Raw genomic sequence first — 22,036 nt, forward strand, 5'->3', positions numbered from 1 at the left:
CACTTTGCGAATAAACAATATTTTATTATGTAAGTATATTGATTAAGTCGTATTTACATTAAAAATCTTATCTAAAATTAATTTATGGCGAATATTATCTAAGTTTTACACACATTTTTTGTTGTCACTCTCGCTTGTGGGCTCACAGCCCACCCGGTGTTAAGTGGTTACTGGAGCCCATAGACATTTACGACGTAAATGCGCCACCCACCTTGAGATATAAATTCTAAGGTCTCAAGTATAGTTACAACGGCTGCACCACCCTTCAAACCGAAACGCATTGCTCAATACCGTCTTTACCATAAGGGCACCTGGGGCCCGTGCCCAGGGCCCCCATTCTCCGGGGGCCCCGAAGAACCGACAATTTGGTTACCAATTGTAGCCGAGAGCGGTCATTTTCGCAGCTTAAGAGAATAAAAAATGAATTGCGAACAACAATGTTACAAGAACGACTGAGTAATTTGTCAATTATGGGCATAGAAAGTGATATCCTTAAAAAAATATACTTTACAGATATAATGGAATTTTTTGCTCAACAGAAATCCCGAAAGAAACCATTATCGTAATCGTAACCAAAAAACCAGCAGCATTCTAATATCATTAATATTATTATATCATACTGTATTTGATTACCTATAATAAATGGTCATGCTCAGTAAAAAAATGTTATTATAATTCGCTTTTTTTACTTTCCCAAAGGGCCTCAAATCCTTGTGTGCCCAAGGGCCCTGAGCCTAGTTTAAGACGTCCCTGGCATTGCTGCTTCACGGCAGAAATAGGCAGGGCGGTGGTACGCGCGGACTCACAAGAGGTCCTACCACCAGTAAAAGCTAGCCAGTAAAAGTTTGCTAATGCTATTGCTCACAATATCAAGTTTCACAACTATAATAATTAATATTCGTCGACACAGCATTTTTATTTTTCGTGAACGGCGTACTAAGGTCCAAGGCGAACGTTGGTCGCGCTCCCGACGAACTTTATACGTTAATTGAATATTAATTGATTACTTTAAAGTTGTCTTGTAAAAGTTTTAATATTTATCGAAACAATGAGGACTGACATGTCCTTCTTCAAACGAGGCTTGTGGAGAGTATTAAGCGGTAGGCAGCGTAGGTAGCATCTCGTTTTTACCATCGCACCGCCCGCCACCGGAGTAGAGTTCATCCATACTACCTGGAGCCACTGCGGTCATCCACAGTGCGTTTACAGAGGTCTTTTTTGCCACGTACCATCCGGCTATGGAATGAGCTCCCCTCCACGGTATTTCCCGAGCGCTATGACATGTCCTTCTTCAAAACGAGGCTTGTGGAGAGTATTAAGCGGTAGGCAGCGGCTTGGCTCTGCCCCCGGCATTGCTGACGTCCATGGGCGACGGTACCACTCACCGTCAGGTGGGCCTGTCTGCCTATACGGCAATAAAAAAAACACAAAATTAAAAATGTTTCGATTAGCTTTGACGTCGTTTTATTTTTCAGCGAGCTCAGGCTGGAGTAGCAACACAATTTTTTTTATATAATAATATTGCTTATTAGTTTTTTACACTAAAATCATATTTTCTTACACTATTTTTAATTCAAATTCATTAAAATTTATTTTCTATTTTTTAGTTAAATTTGAATTTTTTAGTAAAATTTGAAAAAAATTGAATTGATTTCTTAGTTAAATTTGATTTCAATAATAAACCAGCGTCCCGGGCGCCATTAAGCAGGCCGAATGCAGGCAACATTGGAGGAAGCTGGTGCAAAAACTGGACCAAGGTGGTCACGACCCTCAGTAATGAGGAAACGACAAACAAGAAGAAGAAGAAGTTAAATTTTCTATAAAAGCGTATTTTTTTAAACTATTATTTATTTTAATAGTTTTTAATATCAAACGTAACAATGAAACGGGTTTAATTAGTTCGACTCATGACGACTCCGTAATGTAAAGCAAATTCAAAAAACAAAAAAACACCGAAAACACTGGGGTCAGCGAACTCTTGTGTCGCGGGGGGGGGGGGATCATGCACAAACAGGCTACATTGCTGGCTGGGTGTACAATCAAATAAACTTGCCGCAAAAAAAGTTCCTCCGTCTTAACATATTCAGCCAAGAAAACGAATTTTGCGTTACGCCTTCTGAAGTCTTAAGTTCGGACGCGATTTTTATTTCATCTTTAGCAATATTAAGCTTAACCAATTACGATACCATTTGACATTGCAATTCGAACTGATCATAGCTATAGCTTAAATATGATACAACACAAAATACACTAAAATAAACACGTAATTATCATTAAAAATATAAATGTCAAACACTAAAGCTACAGTATACATTAATACAATGGTAACATTACAAGTAGACTAAAATTTCTACTTACTAGTATTGAATCTTACATTAGTACAAACATTGACGGGTCTGTTACATTGCGATCTGGTCGACCGATGGTAAAGGCTTGAATTGACTTTAAAAAATACAGCTGAAGGCAACCTCATTTTAGGTGACGTCATTAGAGGCCAAAATCGAGGAACCAAACGTATAACGTATAACACTAGAACAACGATTAGCCTCATATGACGTCACGCGTTGCAATTTGACTCAATAAGTTACTCTAGATAAAATATTAAAAATAACGCTTTAGCGTACCAAGGATATATTTCTCTTTATCCTGACGATCCTAATAACACCAATGAAGCCTTGAAGTCGATAAAAATGACACTAAAAGACATCGTTACATAGATATATAGAGACAGGACGTGCCAATAAAATTGTAACAATACTACAGTAGGTAATATTTATTTGAGTCAAAACATTATTAGCATTTCACAAAAACACTGACCGAGTAATGATTTTAATTAAATTAAATTAACAGCTTTAGCAGCTTTTGAAGTGAAACTTCTTTAGGCGCATGAGGGTAAAATTTTTACAGATGTAACGTCACGCAGGTATGCAACGGAAGTGTCGAAAAAGAGAGAGAGAGCGATCGAGACCGATTGAGAGAGAGTAAGACAGGGCGAACGTAGCACGAAGCAACTAGCCATGAGAGTAGGGACCAAGCAAGTGAGAAAGATCGAGAGAAAAAGTGAGACAGAATGCTTAGTTCCTACATACATTAAAACATACGTATAAAGTATTTTATTTTTAATACAGCGCCATCTGTGAGATATTTTAATACTGACGTGTGTATGAAACCTCTTGTAGTGAATTTTAATTTAGAATATACGTGAAGTTAAAATATCAATTCACAGAGGGCGCCACCTCATACTATAAAAGGTGATTTACAATTATTTACTAATGACAAAACTTTACTAATAATATATACTTCGACAGTTAGGATAATTGTATTTTAATTTTTGAAGGTTTCACTTCTAACACGTGTTTTGAAGGTTTCACTTCTAACACGTGTTAATTGCACACATGTTTTTTTTTTTTTTAATTAACGCTTAGCAATTTTTTGTTCTTTTTTTTTTTGTATTCGCGTATAGCTTTAACTTTTAAGTTGAAACTATAAATTAATAACAGATAGTCAGTCAGTCGTGTTATTTGCCGCTGATGTAGTTTCCTGCTTCATCTTTGTAAAGATCTTCGTTGACTCCGTAGTAGGCTGGAGAGTTCGGACAGTCGACCTGAGGGAGGCAATGGCCGGCATTGAGGCGGTTATGAGGTCAGTCTCACGCGTGATGCACGATAAGACGCTTTATTTCAATTGACGTAGAGCAGGAATTCCCAAACTGTTTTGTGCCAGATACCCATTTTCCAAAATAAACTTTTATCTCAGATTACTGATGGTAGGACCTCTTGTGAGTCCGCAAGGGTATGTACCACCACTCTGCGTTTCGGTTTGAAGGGTGGGACAACCGTTGTAACAATACTGAGACCTTAGAACTTATATCTCAAGGTAGGTGGCGACCATTTACGCTGTAGTTGTCCATGGACTCCGGTAACCGCTTAACACTAGGTAGGCCGTGAGCTCGTCCACCCACCTAAGCAAAAATAAATAAATAACAGATGCCAAATAACCAAATTAGCACGAAGATGATAGAAGTGTTGTTAGCACTGGCCCTAGCAAGAGCAGTGCTTCGCAGAATCTACCACCGGATCGGAAACGCGGCCCACTGACAAGATCCAGCAAGAAATTTAGTGGGCTACTCTCTTAGAGGCATAGTACAAATACAAATAGAGATCAGTAACCTTATTATTTATTTTGTTAAACTTTGAAAGAGCTGAAGTCTGTACTAGGTTCAAAGACCTGTATTACTGGTCTCCAGGTTCTTGGGATAGATTAGGTTAGGTTAAGTCGTGAACAGATGTCGAGGACTAGTATTGAGAGATGGACTTTTTGGCGGGAACGCGAGGAGTGAAGTTGTGTGATTTGTTTTATTTTGTCTATTTAGTGTTTCTTCAGGTTTAAACAGTGGCTTATCAACTGTTTAGTGTCTGTGAAAGTGCACACGAATGTGGGAAAGTACAACAAAACCGCTGAACGTAGCTTCTCGGAATCCTCCAAAAAGTCTCAGTAAATAACCACCATTTTACTGAGATTATATTTCATCCCATATCATCTCATCTCATTTCATTTCATTTCATGCCATGTTTCATATTAATCAACTTCATTTCACTTCATATCATTTTTCATAAAGTGCAGCTTTCATTATAATTAAAATAAGACTTGACCTAAAGGTTTTAGTTACCAGGTCATAAAATCCCTTTAAAAAAAGTGTTGAGAGACCATTAGGTGTTATCATTTAAGTAGGTGGTTGTGCGTGTGAGTGTCTGTGTATGTGTTTGGGTAAGTGAAAAACTGCGTTAAACTACTAAATACCTTAAAGAAATAGTCGCAGACCCTCGTTCTCTGGTTGAAGACAGTCCCGATACCGCACAAGAAGGAATACTGCTGGTTGCCACCGATGCCTGGCACGCACCAATGCCACACCTGGAAAATAGGTCTGGCTCGTTGCAGTGACGGCAGAGACAAGCAATTCCCCACAACTTAAAGTCGACTAAGACCCAGTTGAAGAAGAAGTCATGTTTATATAAAACTATTGCTTCAGGAACTTTAATTTATGGACGATCTTATTGAATTTTGACGACAGATTTTTTGGTTCTTAATCGAAACTTATCATTATATTTTGGGTAATTCACACGATATCTTTATAAATTGCTATAGCTTGTGTTATTCTGATGTGTAGACTATATTAATAGTAAAGTTTCATCAAAATCCTTTCAGTAATTTTTGCGTGAGAGAGTAACAAATATACATCCATACGCGTTTATAATATTACTAGCGACCCGCCCTCGCTTCGCTTCGGAAACATTAAAAGACACATGAAACCAAAAAAAAAAAATAATAAAAAAATTAAAAAAAGTAGCCTATGTTCATCAGGGACAATGTCGGCTTCTAATGGAAAAAGAATTTTTCAAATCGGTCCAGTAGTTTCGGAGCCTATTCGAAACAAACAAACAAACAAATCTTTCCTCTTTATAATATTAGTATAGATTAGTCTTTAAACACCTACAGGTATGATGTTAGCAAAGTGTTACCAAACGAATTAGTTATCATAAGGGGAATAATGGAGCTTTTTTTTTCTCCTACCTATGCTGATAACCTTGAGAAGCTATTTCAGCTTATCTTTGACGTGTAGGTGAGCTCACGGGGCTCTAACCGGGAGTGTTGCTAACACTGGCCCTAGCAAGAGCAGTGCTTCGCAGAACCTACCACCGGATCGGAAACGCGACCCACTGAGAAGATCCGGCGAGAAACTCAGTGGGCTGTGTCTATGGGTTCACTCGTCGAGCCCTTAGTCGCAAGCGACGGGTTCGACGAGGACGGTGACCGGATAATGGAGCGATATTCAACTAACTTATACTATTAATTTTTTCTTGAACTGAAGGCAAAAGAGAAAGAGAGAGAACTCGCTAATGCTCAGCCTTGAACACTTGAAGTTACATGAACAGTTTTTCCACATTTGCAGTTTTAATTGGTGTTATGAGCATTCATGAGTAGGCACTCACCATCATGGATTCCGTTGTGATGCAAACGAAACTTTTAGTTTCATAATGGGACAAAAGTTGTACAATATAATTGAGACGGCGACCTCACGTCTCAAGGTAGCTTGAGACATGACGACAATTGGGCTCTAAAGTCTATAGGCTCTATGACTGGGTTTTTTTTAATCTACAGCATCAACCAGGACTATTATATTTCAAACGTTGCAATCGTATGCAGAATCGAAGACACATCTGTTTCAAAGCTGTTCATCCATTATTATTGGGACCATCACGCTTTAGTCGTAAGAGAGACTCACAGTTCACTTGAACGTCGCTTAGAGATGTATGGTCCATTAATAATAGCTCCCCATACTTTCAATAGAGGTCATACTTTTTTTATGTTTGTTAAGTTACTCGTGGCTCTGAGGCCTTTCCAGTTTTACCAGGGCAGATGGGCGAGCAAAGGCTCAGCCAGGAGATAGGCTATGACCTTATAGGTTATAAGACGCTATAAGACGCGCCAATAAAGAAACGAATCTAAAATGGCGGCGGCGATCATGCGCTCTCACTCTAAACTATTGCTGTCTATAGTCGCACACGGCGCGTACTGCATGCAAAAAAAAATATCAGTTCTGACTTTGTTGTTGAGTTCGAGTTTTTTCACTTAGTTGACTGGCAGCAAAAGTGTCTACGCAAGTTGCATCCCAGATGAGACACCTCCCCCTCCGCCAGGGCACAAAGTAAACTACATTCACATTTTTTTTTTTTATATTTTTTTACAATAAACAACTTTTTCTTTCTATCCTTCTTTTTAATTGTTGACCCTACCATCTGTCAGTGCAGGTACGTAGACGCCATTTTCGATTCGTTTCTGTATTGGCGAGACTTATACTAGGGTTTCTAATGTAGAAATAAAATGCTTATACCATTAAGAATTCTATCTGCCTATTTCTGCCGTGAAGCAGTAATGCGTTTCGGTTTGAAGGGTGGGGCAGCCGTTGTAACTAACTATACTGAGACCTTAGAACTTATATCCCAAGGTGGGTGGCGCATTTACATTGTACATGTCTATGGGCTGTCTATGGGTATAAAAGAGCTGGACAAGGCTGCCTAGCACAAGTGCTTTATATATGGTCCATGACCAGCTATTAACTATTACTCACTTGGCAATTGGTTTCAGGATCTGCGTAATATCCCGGTATCTTGTCATTGCAGGTGAAAGACAGACCCTTTGGGACTTCCGTGAAAGCCGGGTAGTCTTCGCCCGGCACGTAATCATCAATGGCTTGCTGAAGATGTAACAAAAGTAAGCAATGTACTTGGAATCCTCGATCTGAAGACTCTTGAGAAAATTGTCATGAAAAGTCCAAAGGGCTTTAACTTTGAGGACTTTCTATACCTGATTTATCTATCATACTATTCAAAGCCATTTCTGTATGAAGAGACGTAGCTTTCGGTGAAGTTAAAGGAATTTTTTATTTTTTTATTGCCCGTGTAGACAGACGAGCAGAGGGCCCACCTGAAGGTGAGTGGTTACCGTCGCCCATGGACTTCAGCAATGCCAGGGGCAGAGCCAAGCCGCTGCCTACCGTAAAAGCAGCTGCCTACTGTATTACTGTTGCGTTGTGGGTAATTGAACGTGGACTGACAAATTAACGCCCTAATATTTATAAGAAAACTATAAAATGGATAGATTTGGAGGAGACCTTTGTCGATTAGCAAACAGATCTACAGAAAATAAGTAAAATTCAAATAAGTTATTTCTGCCGTGAAGCAGTAATGCGTTTCGGTTTGGAGGGCGGGGCAGCCGTTGTAACTATACTGAGACCTTAGAACTTATATCTCAAGGTGGGTGGCGCATTTACGTCGTAGATGTCTACGGGCTCCAGTAACCACTTAACACCAGGTGGGCTGTAAGCTCGTCTTTGCAATTTGTTTTTTGCCTCAATAAGACAAAAAAAACAAGTTGGCACTCGGAGACTGCCGCGGTAAAGCTATTGCATAGCATTTTTTTTCAACTTATGCAATTATAAATCGACTATAATAATTTAATATTAAATTTAAAACAACAGTAAAATAAGACTATAAACATTAACAAAAGCAAAACATTAACTGTCCCCTTCACACTCATAACCTAGACCGCGCGAGGGAGAGATGGGCAGACTTTTCATGATGTGCATGCGGCAGTGCGACGTCACGCCGCGCGCTTATTCACAAACACTACACAAGCGCAACGTGTGAATGTGTTGAACGCGAGCTACATAGTTGGCGTAGTGGGGGTGTCAGGTTATTTTCGTTACGGAATTTCCTGATTCAGTCGCCGCGCTCAAGGCCCGCGATAGAAGCAATGCAATAACTTAAAAAGTTTGATGTAACTAAAACTAATTCGTAATTACGGCAACGTAAATAACAAACTCATATTACCTGTATAGATTTGTCTATTAAATACAGAAATACGGCCAAGAATCCTACGTTCAGTTTCATCCCGCAGAATCTTCTATACGGCAGCATTTCGCTTATAATTTTATTGTCTTAAAACAATAGAGTCTGTAACAGAATGAAACACGATAGTGGGTTAAATAAATAATAGTATAAAAAAAATAAAAAACACGCTTTATATAAAATTCAAATAAAAAACAGAAAATAAAATTTTAATAAATTTAATTTGATTATAGTGTAAAAAAAATTATTTATTTTTCATTTTTTAGTATTGAATTTCAATTTTTTTAATTTTTTTTCTTCAAATTTTTTTTTTTTAGTATTTAATTGTCATCGGTCCTCGATAAATCTACAAAGTTTGAATGAAATCTGGCCGTTTAAAGTGGGTCAAAATTGCACCTAAAGGAGTCAGTTACAAACATACAAACATACGTACAAGTGATGTTAATATTAAGCGTGTAAAAAGGCTTGTTTTCTTACTAATGAAACATGGTAACGCATTCACTATCACTGAAGATATTTATTAAAACCACATAAACGCGGTACTCTGAGAGAAACCTCTTAAATACTAAAATATGTAAGTACCAAGCGTCATTGCAGTCGGTGCGACTTACGAACGCACAAAATACATGACAGTTTATTTTAGGCTATTCAGAAGACTAAGGTAACGCGTTATTGGTATTAACCATCGCTAAATCTATGAAAAACGATATATTTTTTATATTACTTTGATGATTTTTTAATGATGGTAGGACGTCTTGTGAGGCCACACGAGTAGGTACCACCCTACCTATTTTCACATGAAGCAGTAATGCGTTCCCGTTTGAAATGTGGGTAGGTAGAACTTTTGTCTCAAGATGGGTGACTACATTTACCTTGTTGATGCCTAAGGGCTTCGGTAACCATTTAACACTAGATGGACTGTGAGCTCTACATCTTGTGCTTTACATCAAAGCTTGTTGATAATCACAGCACACCGATATGATACCCAGACAGCGCGGTTGGTCATTCTTAGATGAATCCCTTATTCACCTTTGGACATCCATGAGTATTGGCTGGTTTTCCATCACCGACACGACATTTCCAAAAATAATATAGATTTCTTACAAACATAGCTAATTGAGTCGACTAGTGGTCCCGCAGTAGTCGAAATTCGACTATAATTAATTGGAATCGTAAGTTTGTACACTATTATAATTGTATTTTATACTTCTATAATCACAAATTTCGCCAAGACTACACTATAAAAAATATATTTAATCAATTCTCAATTTGACAACAGACGTCAAGAACAAAAGTTTGACAATAAATAGTATGCATGCGTGTGTGCGTCAAATACATGGCATGTAGTGTGTGTAATGTTTTCTTTATTGATGCATTATTTTAAAAAAATATTAGCATTGTGCACTTCTTCTCTATACTCTCTATAAGTGAGGAAAATCTCATACTCCTCCGTCCGCGCAATTTTCGTAAAAAGGGATACAAAGTTTTTGCTTCACGTATTAATATATAGATTTATTACAGGCATAGCTAATTGAGTCGATATATTATCTATTGTCAAATGCCGCGCGTAAATCGCACGTGAAGTCAAACAAAGCGAAACAGACAATGCAACGGAATACAATTAATATCGGAAAAAAACTGTCAAACAAACACAGACAGTCGGGAAAATCACATTTCCTATGCATGAGAATTTTATTGGTAAAATAACAAAGTCTGGTAATTTACGGACTTTTGTAAGACAGTTTTTTATTTATTGCTTAGATGGTTGGACGAGCTCACAGCCCACCTGGTGTTAAATGGTTACTGGTGCCCATAGACATCTACGACGTAAATGCGCCACCCACCTTGAGATATAAGTTCTAAGGTCTCAAGTATAGTTACAACGGCTGCCCCACCCTTCAAACCGAAACGCATTACTGCTTCACGGCAGAAATAGGCGGGGTGGTGGTACCTACCCGTGCGGACTCACAAGAGGTCCTACCACCAGTATTTCCTATGCATGAGAATTTTATTGGTAAATTAACAAAGTCTGGTAATTTACGGACTTTTGTAAGACAGTTTTAAAAGTGCCTTTATTTCGTGTAGTATTAGATGAAGGTGGACTTTTTTATCTATTACTAGCTGACCCGGCTGACTTCGTAGTGCCTCAATCGATAAATAAAAGACACATCAAGGGGACACATCAAAGGAAAAACAAAATTGTTATTTTTATTTAATTCCGAGCTTTTTCATATTTGTTTACCTTTTAAACCTTCTCTGGACTTCCACAGATAATTCAAGACCAAAATTAGCCAAATCGGTCCAGCCGTTCTCGAGTTTTAGCGAGACTAACGAACAGCAATTCATTTTTATATATATATGTAGATAGATTTTTATTTATTTATATGTATACAGAGTATTTATCTGGAATCGTGTTAGGGCTCTGATGCGGTGGAAATGTCCCGATGAAAGAATTGGCGTTTCATTCATTTCATTTCTCATTTTTAGTACTGTCATATCGGCCCGCCACGGTACTTTTATCTGGTGGGGACGAAGATAACTATGTCCCTCTCGCTGATACGGATCGACTATTTCAGATGTTTGTAAGAGTTCTAGTTCTTGAGACGTGTAAACGAGCTCACAGCTCAACTGTTGTTAAGTGGTTACCGAAGACAGCGTAAAATGAATCCTTGAATGAGATTGCTATCGAAAGGACACGGGCCACTCTCCATACATTGCACGGCCCACTAAACGAAGTTCAAGGACAGTAATGAAATTAAGTTTAATTATCAGACTATATATCCCTTTTGTTATAAAGAAATTAAAATCAATATTGTTCATGGGGATACAGAGATATTTAAAAAATAAGATAAGAATTTTAGGTTGTATCATATGATTTTTTCTATAGATATTTCATTAATGACCTCTAGAGCACGGGTAGCTGGGCCGAAAGTGACCCATGTCCTTTCCAAACCTTTATTAATTTTAACGACGGTACTTTCTATTGTGTGATCAAAATATTCTATTCGAAGTAGATTTTGAACTAACATCTCTTCCAGCCCAGGTCACTATTAAGCTTTTTCTAACCTACCCAAGCTTTTAATACGATAAGATTATTTCTTACCATCTTAATAAACCTCATCATTGCGAAATTGTTAATCTAAATAAAACTCCCGCCAGAATAGTAATAGGCGTTTTTAGATTAACTATTTCTCAAGAAGTGTTTCTGTAATTAAATTACGTAATTTTAAGGCCGTTTTTTTTTTAATGTAATTACTATTGTAATTTTCTATATTACAGTTGTTATAAATGTAATAAGGTGTTTTGATGAGGGATTTTTGTGATTTCTGTTATCTAATATATTTATCCGGCTTTGGAATGAGCTCCCCTACACTTTTTTTTATTGCTTAGATGGTGTACGAGCTCACAGCCTACCTGATGTTAAGTGGTTATTGGAGCCTATGGACATCTACAATGTAAATGCGCCACCCGCCTTGAGATATAAGTTCTAAGGTCTCAGTATAGTTACAACGGCTGCCCCTCCCTTCAAACCGAAACGCATTACACCTTCACGGCAGAAATAGGCAGGGTGGCGGTACCTACCCGCGCGGACTCACAAGAGGTCCTAACACCAGTAACAAGTACACGGTGTTTCCCGAGTGCTATGACATGCCCTTCTTCAAACGAAGCTTATGAAGAGTATTAAGCGGTAGGCAGCAGCTTGGCTCTGCCCCTGGCATTGCTGAAGTCCATGGGCGACGGTAACCACTCACTATCAGGTGGGCCGTGTGCTCGTCTGCCTACAAGGGCTATTAAAAAAAAATCTTCGGGTTGAAATATGTCGTAGATTTTAATCCGAATTCCTGAAATATGGAGCATAGCTGATCGTCGGATGACAATATTGACAATCCAGGAAAATGAAGAGATAGATTCTAAATATTAAAGATGTGATTTGACTGACTTGATATTGGAAATGAAATACCTACATGTGGTGTGCGTAGCGCTTTTTTTAATACGCTGTTATTAGCTTCAGACGTATGTATGTTAGTATGTAACGGAATATTTGAATATGATTTTGACCCCCTTCAAAACGTCGGATTAACTCGAAATTTGGTATACTTATTAAGGACCGATGACAAATCAATATTAAAAAATATATTTAAAAAATTGAAATTCAACTAATTCACTCATTATTTTTATGAGTGAGGTATTACTGGCGGCCCGGACGCCTTTCCAGTTTCACCAGGACAGGTGGGCGAGCAAAGACTCAGTCAGAAGAGAGCACTTTCTATGACACTGCCAAATATATTTAAAACTAGCGACCCGCCCTCGCTTCGCTTCGGAAACATTAAATGTTATTATTGATAGGCGAGTCCCGCCATGTTGCGCGCGGTACGACAATAACTGCGGGTGACGCCGCGGGTCGACGCTAGTCTAAAAAAGTAGCCTAAGTTACTCCTTATATCATCAGCTACCTATTAATGAAAGTCTCATCAAAATCGGTCCAGCCGTTCCGGAGATTAGCCGGAACAAACAGACAAACAAAACCCATGTTCGATAAGCTTAAAAGACTTGAAGAGTCGTTTGGTAATATCGGGTTTTTATGTTCGATGACTTTTTTTTTTTTTTTTATTGCTTAGATGTGTGGATGAGCTCACAGCCTACCTGATGTTAAGTGGTTACTGGAGCCCATGGACATCCACAACGTAAATGCGCCACCCACCTTGAGATGTAAGTTCTAAGGTCTCAGTATAGTTACAACGGCTGAAACACCCTTCAAACCGAAACGCATTACTACTTCACAGGGGAAGGAATACAGGGGATTTTGGGGGCGATAAATCGATCTAGCTACGATTTATTTTCAGAAAATGTTGTTTTATTCGTGTTTTCAATAATCAACTCCTCCCGACATCTATTGGCGAATAATAATACTATTATTCTTAATTGAGGGCAACTAACCGCTTTAAAGACACAACAAGATGGCGTTATCAAAAAAAAAAACCGAGCAAAGGTTCATCATCTAGTTTATTATTTATTTATAGGAGACCATGCGTTTCTTTGTAAGCCAACTGGATCGCAAATATGAACCGAAAACGTAACGGTGATTGTATTGCACAAGCGAATTGCGACAATAACCCAATGAGATTACAGAGCGTAGGCATTTACCAAACAATGTGGGAAAAAATACGAAGAAGATAAAAATCTTAATTTTTTTTTGTTTTTGTTTTGTTACATTCAAAATTATTGTATAAAGGTTTTGTAATATTACCGCTCCCAGATGTAAATTTGTTTGACACGGTTTCATATTTTGAGGTTGTGCGAACTGGCCCTTCGATCATGACTTGAGGCTGAGACGCGCTTACATACTAATTGGTGATTGGCAATATATATGGCAATATACATACGTATGCAGTACTAGTACGACAGTAGACGCGGGATAAATTTTATTGCATAGGTTGTTGGACGAGCTCACAGCCCACCTGGTGTTGAGTGGTTGCCGGAGCCCATGGACATCTACAACGTAAATGCCGCCACCCACCTTGAGATATAAGTTCTAAGGTCTCAGTATAGTAACAACGACTGCCCTTCAAACCGAAACACATTACTGCTTCACGCTAGAGATAGGCAGGGTGATGGTACCTACCCGTGCGGACTCACAAGAGGTCCTATCCCCAGTAACTACGCAAATTATAATTTTATTCCTTTATCGTGGAAGTCAATCGTGAACATTTGTTAAATACTTATTTCATTAGAAAAATTGGTACTCGCCTGGGATTCGAATATCGGTGCATCGCTCAACACGAATGTACCGGACGTCTTATCCTTTAGGCCACGACGACTTATATTCATTCAAATCTATCCCTCAGTTTCCTCCTATACCAGCGACATTGGAGCAAACATTTTAAAACTAAACTATACTAGCGATCCGCCTGTAATTTATTATTGATCTATAATTATTGATTACTAGCCGTACTCGTCCGCTTCGCTGGGCATTTAAAATTAACATTATTATTTATTGTCATTATTATTAGGGAGTCCAACACTCATATAAATATTAGCCTATCCATTAAGTAAAATATTTGAGAAAAAACAAAAAAAAAGCCCGCTGAGTTTGTTTCGCCGGTTCTTCTCAGGACTGCGGCTTTTTTTGGAACCGGTGGTAGAGTTAACAATGGTTATTAATATTTTGACATTCAACAAGTGTGTCATACTGACATCTTAAGTTGAAATAAATGATTTTGAATTTGAATTTGACATGTATTTTCTACATGGATACCAAGCTTCAAGTCAATCAGATGCACGGTTCAGTAGTTATAACGGAACATCCGTTAAAACCACTGCAGATTTATATATTAGTGTAGATTACACAACACAAAATATTTCTGTGATTTTGTTGCCTCCTCATGGCATCATGTTCCTCAGTGCTGAAGGTCGTGACTTTTAGGAAGCATTTTTTTGGACTATGTTCCTCCATTATTCCTTGTCTTCTGAGCAGTGGATAGCGACTTTGATGCTAAAGTCCAATATCCTTAATTTGATCAGACCAGAGCATGGGACTACGCTCGCCTGGCCTCATTCCTTCCACTATGCCGGTGATGAGTAGTTTTTCGAGCGCTATGACATGTTCTTCTTCAAACGAGGCTTGTGGAGAGTATTAAGCGGTAGGCAGCGGCTTGGCGCTGCCGCTGGCATTGCTGTCCATAGGCGACGGTAACCACTCACCATCAGGTGGGCCGTATGCTCGTCTGCGTCGACAAGGGCAATAAAAAAAAAAAAAAAGATTATCACCCTTCTTCTTCGCAACGTGACCGAAAAATTGGAAAATCCTACGTAGGTGGAGAGTCTTGTGGAAACGCCGAATTCTACCAGTATTCATGCGTTGGTCCGATGTGCCGTCCAAGAAATTCGCAGCATCTTCCTCTTGCACCACATCTTAAACGCACTGACCCAACTACGAACAACCTGGTTTCACTGGTGGTAGGACCTCTTGGGAGTCCGCACGGGTAGGTACCACCACCCTGCCTATTTCCGCCGTGAAGCAGTAATGCGTTTCGGTTCGAAGGGTGGGGATAGCCGTTGTAACTATACTGAGACCTTAGAACTTATATCTCGAGGTGGGTGGCACATTTACGTTGCAGATGTCTATGGGCTCCAGTAACCACTTAACACCAGGTGGGCTGTGAGCTCGTCCATCCATCTAAGCAATAAAAAAAAACCTTCCTTCCCATATAAGAAAATGGTTTTAGCGATTTTGAAAATTTAACTTCAGTCGTAACGACTCCGAAAATGGAAAAAGTATCCAAGGATCTTGTGGCGAAATATTTTTCACGTGACAACGTCTTATAATTCGATGGAGCCGGCTGCACGCACGAAAAAACATGACTCATGCGGCGTTACCGCGCTCTGAGGCGTTCCATTTAAGGCTTGAAGTGCAAGCGAGAGCGCGCAACGAGCGACAAAGAGGCACAATCGGCCTCCGCGTTCGGCAGCGTTCGACATCTGTCTCTCTCCTACTTGAGTGAGCGATGCATCCGCGTGGACAGCTGCTATACAATAATACATTTACATGTTTTCGTCAAGTATGAAGTTCAGTGAAAAGTGAATGCGGTGTCAATTGTCCATACAAAATATCTATCAAACAAATAAAATTAAAATTTTCTTTTGAAAAATGAAACCATTCCATCAGTATGTTCTTATGACGTTGTCACGTTCAACTATCGTCAGTAAACCGACTTTACAGACAACCGATTTGTTGATTTCGTAAATAGGCTTTCCGCTTTTCGTCTGGTTACGTCGGTTAAGAAAGAGATCTCGGTATCCGATGCCTTTGTAGATATTCGATAGTGTATTTCTCAATCGGTGTAACACACTGCGGCTTCACACGTGCGGCTCAATTTGGCAATACACAATAGACAACGACAACAATCGAAATGGGGTTATTCTCTTCGATTTTCGCTAAATGTAAACACAATTGAATCTACAAGCTTTTTTTTTAATGCTCAGATGGGTGGACGAGCTCGCAGCCCACCTGGAGTGGCTACTGGAGCCCATAGACATCTATAACGTAAATGCGCCACCCAACTTGAGATATAAGTTCTAAGGTCAACTTATATTTCAAGGTGGGTGGCGCATTTACGTCGTAGATGTCTATGGGCTCCAGTAACCAGTTAACACCAGGTGGGCTGTGAGCTCGTCCAACCATCTAGCAATAAAAAAAGACACTACAATGTGAAAACTACCTACCTACCTACCTACCTACTCCAAGAGAGGAGGGGAAGCTCCACCAGACTGTATGACAGGTATCCCAACTCTAAAGCCGAAACACAAGACGGTTTCGTAATGGAAATAGCCACCAGTGCTTCTTTTTTTATTGCTTAGATGAGTGCTCACAGCCCACCTGGTGTTAAGTGGTTACTGGAGCCCATAGACATTTATAACTTAAATGCGCCACCCACCTTGAGATATAAGTTCTAATGTCTCAGTATAGTTACAACGGCTGCTCCGTCCTTCAAACCGAAACGCATTACTGCTTCACGGCCGAAATAGGCAGGGTGGTGATACCTACCCGTGCGGACTCACAAGACGTCCTACCATCAGTAATTACGCAAATTATAATTTTGCGGGTTTGATTTTTATTACACGATACTATTACATGATATATTATTACTGTGCGGCCTTACAATACCCACTTACCACCTACCGTGATGAAGTAAATTATAATATACTAGCGGCCCGCTCCGACTCCGCTCGGGTCTAACAAAAATTTCAACGATATCTGAGGTTTTTTTATTTTTTTAAATAAAAGAATACTTATTGCGGCATAACTATAATAGCTAGACATATGCTGTCCCGACACTTTTTGTAAATAATAATGTGTTCTACAAAGTCGTAGTAAATTATTTAATTCTATCATCAATAGTTTTTGCAGGGCATGCGATGTAAAGAATATTTTAGGTATTTTTTTTACACCTTGGGTTACATTATTGGAGTTTTATTAAGGACCCTTATTTTTTTCAAAATAGATTATAGCCTATGTCACTCGTGAATAGTGTAGCTTCCAAACAGTAAAAGAATTTTTCAAATCGGTTTAGTAGTTTCGGAGCCTATTCAATACAAACAAACAAATCTTTCCTCTTTATAATATTAGTATAGATTGATTTTGTTCATGGAAGTAATTCATTAACCCGCGTTAAGTACGTATTTGATTTGAAAAAAGCCCCTTAAGCTCCCAGCGAATAGATAGGTACAAAATTAGAATAAATAATAGATTAAAAAACTAAAAAAAAAAAACGCTTTTATAGAAAATCCAACTAAAAAATAGAAAATATATTTTAATATATTTGAATTAAAAATAGTGTAAGCAAAAATGATTTAATTTAAAAAAAAGCGTGGGGTTCTTTTCAGTATATTATCAAAATAACCCTTATCTATATCTATATCTTCTATACTAATATTATAAAGAGGAAAGATTTGTTTGTTTGTTTCGAATAGGCTCCGAAACTACTGGACCGATTTGAAAAATTCTTTTTCCATTAGAAGCCGACATTGTCCCTGATGAACATAGGCTACTTTTAAAAAAAAAAAAAAAATATTTTTTTGGTTTCATGTGTGTTTTAATGTTTCCGAAGCGAAGCGAGGGCGGGTCGTTATACTCATATATGTTCATAAAATATTTATAACTACTGATACCGTGCACCCCACGCTTTTGTTACATTTTTATTACATTGTTTTTTTAAACTGTTACTTATTTTTCATTTTTTAGTTGAATTTCAATTTTTTCAATTTTTTTTTAATATTGAATTGTCATCGGTCCTTAATAAGTATACCAAATTTGGAGTTAATCCGACGTTTTGAAGGGAGTCAAAATCATGTTCAAAGATTCCGTTACATACTAACTTAGATATGTTTGAAGCTAATAAAAGCATATTTAAATTTGTATCTGCTTGCGGGATTCGAACACGGGCTAAACCGCGTTGCTCGATACGAATAAGCCAGGCGTCTTATCCTTTAGGCCACGTCAACTTGGAATTAGTTAAAATGTAGTTCAATTTTGTTGTAATTGTTTTAACTTTAATTGTTTTGTTAGGTCTCTTCAATTACCAAACTTTGTAAGGCTGAACTCCAATTACAATTCATGATGTCATATTATGTGGTTAATCATAATGTATCACATACGATCATTGATTTATTTCATGCTCAACTAATTTCCAAATACTAAATTATACTCTATCTATCTATATATACAAAAATGTATTGCTGTTCATTAGTTTCGCTAAAACTCTAGAACGGCTGGACCGATTTGGCTAATTTTGGTCTTGAATTATTTGTGGAAGTCCAGAGAAGCTTCAAAAGATAGATAAATATGAAAATGCTGGAAATTAAATAAAAATAACAATTTTATTTTTCCTTTGATCTGTCCTTAGTCGGACGGATTCCTTTTGTTTGCTTTAAGTTTCTTTTATACAAAAGTTTAGGTCTTTTATGAATCGATTGAGGCACCACGAAGTCTGCCAGGTCAGTTATATTATATACTAGACTAAATATTGCCGGCGTTTTAAAAATGGTGAACTCTTTATTCACCTACTGTTTATCAGTATTCAAATTAGTTATAAAAAAGCACTTGAGAAAATTGATAAAACAAACACTTATATTAATTATTATTATTATCGTCAATTACTGATTTACATTTGACAGATTTTATATTTCATATCCCAACATTTTTACGCGACGCGTGGTTCATTAAAAGCATTCCAACGAATTAACAAACAAATATTTCTAAAATATATCTTTGTTTTTCATTCTAGAATAGTATTTTTAGAACAATATATAGACAAAGGATAATTCTTGTTCCTGTCAAATTGAAGCAAGAATAATCACAGGACACGTGTATAAATATCACATTATTTTACAGACTAACCATCAACCAGTCTACAGACTATTGTCATTGATAAATGCGCGTATGGTAGGTATTTTTAATTATATTAAAAGTCACGGTTATAAACTTTTTGGGTCACCCTATTGTCCGTTTGAAGTCCTTGGTTTTATAAAATTGTGGATCTATTAATTAGTCGAAGCGGTGTGGAATAGAAACGAAGGCCAGTTGGATAGTTAAGGGGGTCCCAGTTCGATTCCTAGTCGGAGTCGATGTTTGGAAAAAAAAAACAGAAAAAAACACTCGGGTTTTGCTTAAACATAGCTTTAAAGTAACAAACCACCTATTTAAGGCATTTCATCTATCTCTATATATAAAAATGAATTGCTGTTCGTTAGTCTCGCTAAAACTCGAGAACGGCTTGACCGATTTGGCTAATTTTGGTCTTGAATTATTTGTGGAAGTCCAGGGAAGGTTTATAAGGTAGATAAATATGAAAATGCTCGGAATTAAATAAAAATAACAATTTTGTTTTTCATTTGATGTGTCCCCCGTCGGACGGATTCCTTTTGTTTGTTTTAAGTTTATTTTATACAAAAGCTTAGGTATTTTATTTATCGATTGAGGCACTACGAAGTCTGCCGGGTCAGCTAGTAATGAATAATATTTATTCAATTTTTGATTGATAAATGAAAGAGCGCACGGTTAGCGTGGTATGGACATGTGATGCGTAGATAGGAGATGCATGTATGCATGCATGGAAATGGTAGTGCAAGGTAGAGGGGGAAGAGGTCGACCGAAGAAGACATGGATGGAGTGTGTGAATGACGATATGAGAGAGAGATGAGTGAGTGCTGAGATGACGGCTGATAGAAGAGAATGGAATAGAAAAATTCGCTGTGCCGACCCCACCTAGTGGAATAAGGTGGAGACAAAGAAGACTTTTGTATAAATAGTGCAATATATTTAAAATATATTTCTTTTGCTTAAATCGGCTGTATTCACGACCTATTGTTGGAGCCAATTGATATCACAACGCCATAACCCCGATTTTTATTGCCCTTGTAGGTAGACGAGCATATGGCCCGTCTGATGGTGAGCCGTTACCGTCGCCCATGGACCTCAGTCATGCCAGCGGCCATCTAACGTAAGCTTTCTAATCGAGACGCGGCAAAAATGACGATTATTATTCAATAGACCAAAATTGATAATAAAAATACTTTACATACCAAAATACGTGATAAGCAAGCACAGCACCCACGGTCGGATAACTTTAGCAACTGAAAACAGAATGTGGGTTTATTTGCGTTTTATACGCGCCGCTGGACTATACATGGATGTCCCACAGTGACAATGGCACACCGATACACTGGATACTACGGTGAGAAGAGATTTAAAACGGTTTTATTTATTTATTTATCAGTGTTCATGAAAAAAATCAAAGATCGAAAACGTTGATGAAGTAAATGAAACACCAAAAGAATAAAGAGCAAATTCCCGTTATATATATTTTTATTGCTTAGATGTGTGGAAGAGCTCACAGCCCACCTGGTGTTGAGTGGTTACTGGAGCCCATAAACTTGTACGACGTAAATGCCGCCACCCACCTTGAGATATAAGTTCGAAGGTCTCAAGTATAATTACAACGTCAGAAATAGGCAGGGTATATGACACTATGATATATTACTGATTTACTGATATACAACCATCAGATTCAATAACCCTTGCATTAGACACCTTTAGCGGTAACAATAGGAGTAGGGACCCCGGTAACCGTACTCGTCGAACTCGGCAAATAGTTCGACGTTCAATCTAACCTAAACATCAGCCCGCTGAGTTTCTCGCCAGATCTTCTCAGCGGGTCGCCATTCCGATCCTGTAGTAGATTCATTCACGAAGCAGCTACTGTTGAGTTGTTAGGTCTCCTTTGGAGGCGCTCAGGTAGCTGTTAACAAATCCCACCCCTCCTGGCTGAGCCCTTGCTCGCCCACCTGCCTTAGTAAAACTGAAAAGTAACAACAAAGTATCAACAAACTAAATGCCGCCACCTTGAGATATGAGTTCTAAGGACTCGGTACACTACAATGGCTGCTCCACCCTTTAAAGCTAAACGCATTACTGCTTCACTACAGAAATAGCCAGGGTGGTGGTACCTACCCGTGCGGACTCACAAGACGTCCTACCATCAGTTTTTAATATTAAAAACAAAGTATTATCGTTGCAGAGGGGGGCTATCCACGTTATGCGAGGACATTTCTCACGCGCTTGCGTTGGTCAACTAAGACTATGAAATTACATGTTTTTGCATTCAGTAATTAAATTATATTAAACGCGAACCTACTGTGTGTAGTTAGCAATGCTCTGACGTGTGAATACGTGGTATACAAATGTATGTCATTACAGCGAGAAATATCAGTACAGTATAGGGACCTTCGCATAGATATGGGTCGGATCTGCGTCTTTATGTGTATGATAAGAACTCCCGGTGCCCTAGACACGTCCTTACGGATCCATCAGATCCAATAACCTTTGCATTAGACGCCTTTAGCTCTAACACTAGGAGCAGGCTTAGGGACCCCGGTAACCGTACTCGTCGAACTCGACAAAGAGTTCGCCGTGCAACCTAACCCATGAATCAGCTCGCTGAGTTTCTCGCCGGATCTTCTCAGCGGGTCGCGATTCCGATCCGGTAGTAGATTCATTCGCGAAGCAGCTACTGTTGAGCAGTTAGGTCTCCTTCGGAGGCGCTCGGGTAGCTGTTAGCAAATCCCACCCC

General features: G+C 38.5%; 1 protein-coding gene across 1 annotated transcript; it reads right to left on the reverse strand.

Moving 5' to 3' along the window:
• Positions 1–3: 3 nt before the first annotated feature.
• Positions 4–20,779, reverse strand: LOC101746039 (U-scoloptoxin(01)-Cw1a). The gene is made up of 5 exons (XM_012689403.4): positions 20,490–20,779; positions 8,391–8,513; positions 7,130–7,255; positions 4,801–4,911; positions 4–3,604 (listed from the first exon to the last, which is right to left on the reverse strand). Exons 2-5 carry the CDS (start codon positions 8,475–8,477, stop codon positions 3,518–3,520), a joined length of 411 nt encoding a protein of 136 aa, XP_012544857.1. The 5' UTR covers positions 8,478–8,513; positions 20,490–20,779; the 3' UTR covers positions 4–3,517.
• Positions 20,780–22,036: the final 1,257 nt, after the last annotated feature.

The sequence above is a fragment of the Bombyx mori genome, chromosome 2, assembly GCF_030269925.1.
Source record: "Bombyx mori chromosome 2, ASM3026992v2".
NCBI classification, from domain to species: domain Eukaryota; kingdom Metazoa; phylum Arthropoda; class Insecta; order Lepidoptera; family Bombycidae; genus Bombyx; species Bombyx mori.